Here is a 7,066-nt window from a genome sequence, read left to right as displayed (position 1 = left end):
AAAACCCGGCGCCCTTGGTGGTCAAAGTGAGCCCAGGCATCAAAGATGTTCGACCCTTCATCGTGTGCTGCGTGCTCAAGGGAGTGAACTTAAAGCCGGGAAATGCTCTGAAGAGGTTCCTGTCGACACAGGTAAGTGCTGCGGTCTTGGGTTACTGGTTTGCAATGGGAACATTACTAGCAGCGTTGGAAATGTTCTAGACTCTTTCCTGCAGATAAGTTTCTGAAACCTCGGGTGAGCTCTTCGCCTGGCAGGTGGTGAGGGGATGGCGGGATGGCAGTGCAGCGTGGCCTCTGCCTGCGGCGTGCTCCCTGCCCAGTCTGTGACTGGTTTTCCTGGAGAACCTAAGACGAGCTGAGATGTTACCATGAGAGGGCGATGAACACACATGCATCTGCATTTCCTCTGTAACAGCTTGTTAGTGCTGTGGAACGTGTTGATAGCAAACTATCCTTACGTTTGGGTTGTAATTCAGATAAAATTATTTCACAGGTGAGGAGAAGGGCTCCGTTTCATGCAAAAGGATTACTCAGCTAGCTGCTAATGCTACAAACATTAAATATATAAGAAAGCTGAACTTTAGGAGGAATAAGTCATGTTGATGTTTTTGATATATTTGGACGGTGTTCTTTACATTTTAGACTAAACTGCACGAAGACATCTGTGAGAAGCGGACAGCAGCCACAATTGCCACCCACGACTTGCAGCTGATCAAAGGTCCTCTGATTTATGATGTTCGGCCTCCTGATGAACTGAAGGTAGGGCCAGTGGCATTGGTTGGCCTTTCCACTTTTTTCCTTTTGTTTTCTGGATTTGTATAGAATGGAAAGATTTTTTTTTTTTTTTTCCTTACCCCGTAGATCCTAGAAAACTAATTCCAGGAACTTTAGTTTAGAAGCTGTACTAATTTTCTTGCTATAACAAAGCCTGCTTGAACAAGCCTCCCGGAGCTAGCTAGTGTTAAGGTGTTGGGAATGACAGCATACAGAAGTGTGGTTTTCATTATTGACTTGCTTATAGGAGAGTCTTAATAACCCCAGTGTTTGAGTCGCTCTTAATTCAAACGTTTGTTTTCTCGTGTGGTGTAGATAGCGCCCCTGGGTCGAAAGGAGATCAAGGCAAAGGATCTTCTCCGTCAGCTGCAGTTAGAAGCTGAGGAGCAGAGGAAACAGAAGAAGCGTCAGAACGTTTCTGGGTTGCACAAGTCAGTATTCTGATCTCTTATTTTGTCTTCAGGTGAATTTTGGTAGTTCATACTCGTAGGGAAAAACAGCACTGAAAAAAAACATGCTCGGCTGTATTATGAAGCATGTTCTGTGCTGGTGATGGGCTAACAAACCCAGCACGAGCTCTTAGGAGTTGAGATGAAAAACACTGAGCTGAATTTATACGTAAAGAGTAACCTGGAGTGAAATGAGGATGGTGAATGCCTTCCGTTATTTCTAGCAGCATCGAGAGTAAATTCTTGGCCAGCTGCTGTTTCAGTTGCTCACTTTTGTCTGCTTTGTTTTTCGTGGCAGGTATCTCCAGTTACTGGATGGCAAAGAGAACTACCCGTGTCTTGTGGATGCCGAAGGCAGCGTGATTTCCTTCCCACCAATAACCAATAGTGAGAAAACAAAGGTACTCTCGGATAGTGGAAATACATTAATCAGAATAAAACAGTGGGTTTTTTTACTGATAGATGTTTCACTGCGGATTCAGAGATACATACAGTTCTGTGAAACTTGTCATTGCATTCTAAATATAGATCTTCAAGCATGAGTCTTCTCTGCTAGATTGTCAGACTCAGATTCCTTTCATTCAGTTTGTGTATTAAAACGTTGCCAAGTGACTGTGGGTGAGCATGCTCCGATTCCTTACTTGCTTTACCTGTGAAATTCTTACAGATTAGAAAAGATACCCGTGATCTGTTTCTGGAAGTGACAAGTGACACCAGCTTACAGATATGCAAAGATGTCATGGACACACTAATTCTGGTAAGAAGTTCAGTAAAATAATCCCCTCTGTTCTTGGTGTGCTTCTCACTGAAATGTTTCATTGCTCACATGTATTCAGAAGAATAGAGCAGGTTTCTATTATTGTTGTTATTCCTGCTCCTTTACTTACTCTTCCATTTTGCTGTATCATAAAAGGTTTTATATTCTCATATCCCGAGCAACTAGCAGACCTCAAAACACACCAGAGTAAATAACGTTGTGTTACCACAATTGTAAATTTATGGTTTGACTTTCAACACCTTCCCCTTGTTAGTGAGCTCAAGGCTTCAGCTGCTGCCAATAAATTCTTTTAGGGAGGTTTCTCACCTCAGCACGCCTGACAATTAGCTTGCTTGGTCCTGTCATTATTACAGAATTATCGTTCAGATACTGTATTAGCAGCAGGACAGTCTCATTAAGTGCCATTCAGCATGCTTGCTTTTAATTAAAGCTTCCTTACTGAAAAGGGTAAAATGGTATATGGTGAGTACAAGATAGTGTGCTGTGAAATCTTTTGCAAGATAAATGTATTTTCTCTCATCCAGTTAACATAACCTTTGGAACATGTTGGTGAACGCTAACTGATTTGTGTGGTTGACACAAGGTGGTAACAGAGACCATTTCAAGTGGCCTGCAAGCAAACTCATCAGTGGTGATTCTACAGCAGGCTTTTGTTGCTTAGAATCCAGTCCTTTGACAAAGCACGAGTTCTCTGTTAAACATGAAAAATTGAACTATTCAGCAGAGCGGGACCTCCTGGAGAGCACAGGAGTGAGAACATCGAAAGCCTTTTCAGTTTCCTAAAAGATTCTGACCCACTGAAGAACGTTTTCGTGCAGATGTTCCTCCAGAGGCTGGCCAGATACACACCTTGGAAAGTTGTTGAAGAATTAATCTTGTTTTCTGTTTTGCTTTTAACAGAAAATTGCAGAACTGAACAGATTTACCTTGGAAAATAAGGAAGACTCTGGCTCGGATGACGAATCTGATGCTCTTTGTGGACCAGTGAATTTGAAGCCCAGCCAAAGTGTACAGCTGATGAATTTTCCATTGGGAGTGGAGCAGGTTCGAGTGGTGGACACAGATGGAAACTTGAAAGTACTTTACCCTTCAAAAACTGACCTAACCACAGTTTCCTCTCTTCTGACTGTAGTACGTTAGCTGCTGTCAAAGCTAAGAAAATTGTTCCATTTTCTTTTTTTATTTTTTCCATATTCAACAACGCAACTTGTACACAGTGAGGTGGTTCGGTTTTTTAAAGAAAAGATGCCGTGCATCCTGCCTGGGTATGTAAAAACTGATTTAAAGTTTGGTCAAGCTACAGTAAGGAGTATTGCATTCTTTCAGCCTTCATAGAAAGTCATCGGTATTCTGACTAGGTAGAGATAACAGCATCTTCAATGCAAACTTGAAGGCAGAGAAGTTATTGGAAGTCAGAATGCTTAACCATAGAGAAAATCATTGTGACATCTTCATGTTTATAAAATGAGTGCAGTCATTTTTCTGCAAGATCAGTATTTCTTCCTGGTATATTTCAGCTGAATTATGATGTTAACAGCTAAACTGAGAAAATCCAGTAGGTGACAGTGTTGAAACGAAGTCACCTGCTGAATACCAATATAGAAGACAGAATGCAAAACTGCTTCACTAACATCTCATTCTGCATAATTTTATTTTCATATCTGGAGTAATTGCAAAAATTTAATTCATGTCAGAACTTGAGGAATGAGTATTCAAGTGATGGGTTTCTGTTTCAGACGTTAACACGGCTTCCATTTTTAAGTGAAGTCAGTTGAACTGACTGCAGGGGTTTGTGTGTCCCAGTGCGTTTTAGAGCCATCGTCCATCCTTGTGGAAATTCCAGCTGTAGTGACCTCGTTGTGTACCCGTTGAGTGACTGTTGATCGAGCACTGAATTTATTCTTGCTCATGAAGTTCAGTTCTGTTCAGAGGGCTGACGCTGCCTTACATCAACACTACTCAAGCTCCTCTCTCCCCAGAATGCAAGCGCTCTTGTGCAGAGTGACCCTCCTGGAGCTTTCTGTCACACTCCCCACGTGAAGAGTGTTGGGGACACCTTCCAAAATACAGGGAGTCTGGTTCTGATTCTCACAGTCTGTGGGTGACTTTTACACCTGGGCTACTACCTGTACGAACGCAAACCTCTCCCTAAGCTAGGGTGACCTACAGATTGTATCATTTTTAACTGACTGAACTTCCAGATACCGTGTCAAATACATCCACATGTTGGGACTTGCATATTGAATGGAAAAATAAAACAGTTCTTGTGGTCATATGGCACTCTCACTTGTTTTGGCACTGGTGAATTTTCCAGTCATATAACTATACAAACTTGCCCAAGCAGCTATTGTGTACTGCAAAAATAGTCACTTAACGCTTTCTAGCTCCTTGTAGCCAAGCGGTCCTTAGTAGTGCTTCAGCCTTCCCTGGGAAGTCAAATGTTTCTACAGACCAGTGATTTACAGTGAAGTGTGCTCTGAGTCAGCTGAAACAATTGAATTACATATTTCCACAGAACTTGATTTCAGTAAAGTGAGTTTAATGTGTTAGTAAGTCACCATCTCAAACCCAAGAAACAGGAGCCTGAAGTTGGTGACATATTCTGACTTGGCTGTTTTCAGGCGTTAAGATGCTACCTTGCGGGACTCTTTCTCCTTCCCTTAGCACTGGTAGGCGATGAAATAGACATGTCGAGGTTGAGGAGCGGTGGGACCTTGACACCCTTCTGTTTCAGCATCTGATGGAACTCCATCCGTTCGTTAATTATTTTCTGAAAATTAGGGATATGTAAAGAGGTGGAGAGCATTACTGCAAAGTGTTCTCTTATCGATCTTTTGCCAGCTGCTAGAAGCAGAGTTCGAAAGAGCCACGTACCTGCATTGCCTCCAGCACCTCCTCATCCGTGAGCTCTGCCTGGGGAGGCTTGCTGCCTATCGTACTGAATGTAGCCTGAATTATTTTGCTTCGATACCTTTCAAACTTTTGATAAAAGAGGAAAGTAGGTATGTTTAGTTTTTATATACCATTTTTTGGCATTTGCATGGATTTACAGAGACTACACCGTCAGACTTGGACGAAGTACAAGTGAATGATGAAAGGGAAAGTCTGTTTATGTGGAATTAGGGGCAGTTTGGGTTTCACTGCAAGTCCTGTGATAGTGATGTGTTTCTGGGTGGACTGAGTCCCTTTCCCAGGTATTGGGCTCTGTGCTTGCTACCAGGCACCCTGCGGGAAATGGCTTTAAGGTGATAGCTGTTCCTTTGAGTCTGGAAGGATATTGGGAATCTGGTGGTGTAACTGTTCTGAACTCGAGTTTCTCAAGGGCTCAAGGCCTGTTTGCTTTATCAGTGACATAAGAGCTGCGTATCAAAAAGCTGGGAAGCAAATGCACTGAGTTTCCTGCTCCTCTGGCCCCGTGGCTGCAAAGGGAAGCTGGTCCCTGAGATCAAAGGACTGCTGTGCCCTGCTACCTCTCCTGCTGTGCTTCTGCCCAAGAATGTCTCTAAGCTTTCACATTCTCTGCTTGAAATGGCTGCAGTGTGTCCCAGGAGGGAGGTGGGAGTGTGAAGTGAAGGAGGCTCCACTTACCCTGCTGGTGATGCATTCCAGTGCCACTCTGGTTTGCAGCTCCCTGTGCTGCAGTGTCTCGGCTTGGCTCTGGATTGCCTCTTGGGCCCGTTGCTGCTTTTGGATGTGGTACCGGCTGCTCAGAACCTCTGCCTGTAGCTGGCAGACCGTCTCCTGTAACTCACTGATCAGCTTGTTCTGCTCAGCCAGTTTGGATTCTTGTTCTGTAACAACCTGGGGAGAAGCATAAATCAAGCCGTGTAAGTGAGGAAAAACCGAGCAGGCTTGGCCACATCTTCCCAGTATCTGGTCCAAATGCTTCTTGTATTTCCTGAGCAGAGTCTACAGACTAACAACCTTGCCAGCACTGGTAACTGTTGTTACCTGTGTTTTCTCTAAAGCTACTGAATTGAGTGGGGTTTTCTTTGTTTTTTTTTTTTTTTTTAATGTGGCAAACTCCCCCAAGCCTAAAACAAGCCCAGCTAAGCAGCTAATACAAGAATTTTCTATAGCGGCTTTGCACCGCATGTACCTGTCGAAGACTGCAGTTCTCCTTCTCTATTGTCACCATCATATCTTCGTGTTTCCGTTCTTCTCTCAGACTGCAAAACTTAAGAGAAAATATTTTAAACTTCAGTTTTGCAGTTCACAGGTGCACCTCCTGTCTCTGAGACAGGGAACTGTTGCCTAAAGCCCGCATCCCCCGCTGCCAGCTCTCCTCACAACGATCACCACCGTGCTCTCAGGGCCGTACCTTGGCAGACATGGCTTGTAGCTGATTTTCTCGCTCTCTGAGCTTCTTTTGGAGCATTTCATTTTCAGATTTGATTCTCCGAAGCTGGGATTCTTGGATCTCCAGTTGCCTTTGCAAGGAGGAGATGGCACCTGTAGTGTTGGAGTACCACTGTTAGGCAAACCCAATCCCTGCCAAAAGCTTTGCGTCTCCTTTTTTCAGGTAAGCATAAGCAGAGCTGCTGTTGTAACTGAATGTAGACGCTGGGTGAAGTTAATGCTACAGCCACCGTGATGCTGGTGGATAATGCATTTTGGGGTACTTTGCTGTGATATACAGTAAACTAACTTCACTGTGTGGGCAGGAGCTGCCCTTGAGGACTAGCAGAGTTGGTAACACAAGCACGGGTTTGCCAGAGTGCTGAAATGCCCTGGATGCCCCAGAAAACTGCTCAGGGCTTTCCTTGATGGGTTTTCTCCTGCATTTCATTTCTAAGGGGACAAAGTGGTTTCAAAGCAAGTGGCGTTTCAGCCTCGCTCTGTGAGCAACGATGGAAACCAGGAAGTTTTGCACAAATGAGAACCTAACCTAGGATTTTTTTTCTAGGTAAAGGCAACAGAATCCCACGAAGATGAGCTCGGCAACGAGGATAACAGCATGTTTTCTGGACACCCCCCAGGTACCTGTGGCCATGCCGTACTCGTCCCTCGCCCTCTGCAGCTCCTCGCGGAGCTCTCGCTCGGCCTCCTGCACCTCGGGGGGCTCC

At 44.3% G+C, this 7,066-nt stretch overlaps 1 protein-coding gene across 1 annotated transcript; it reads left to right on the top strand.

Annotated features, from left to right (window-relative positions):
• Window positions 1-5: 5 nt before the first annotated feature.
• On the top strand, window positions 6-3,140 carry LRRC47 (leucine rich repeat containing 47; the record flags this gene model as incomplete). The annotated part of the gene is made up of 6 exons (XM_010080503.1): window positions 6-131; window positions 642-758; window positions 1,089-1,204; window positions 1,521-1,623; window positions 1,890-1,979; window positions 2,901-3,140. Coding segments are annotated over 6 exons (792 nt in total), but the record flags the coding sequence as incomplete, so codon positions are not given.
• Between the last annotated feature and the right edge of the window lie 3,926 nt (window positions 3,141-7,066).

This window comes from Pterocles gutturalis, unplaced genomic scaffold, assembly GCF_000699245.1.
Source record: "Pterocles gutturalis isolate BGI_N339 unplaced genomic scaffold, ASM69924v1 scaffold20714, whole genome shotgun sequence".
Classification (NCBI taxonomy): domain Eukaryota; kingdom Metazoa; phylum Chordata; class Aves; order Pterocliformes; family Pteroclidae; genus Pterocles; species Pterocles gutturalis.
The sequence above is the reverse complement of the archived record's forward strand: the minus strand, read 5'-3'. Positions and strand labels throughout refer to the sequence as shown.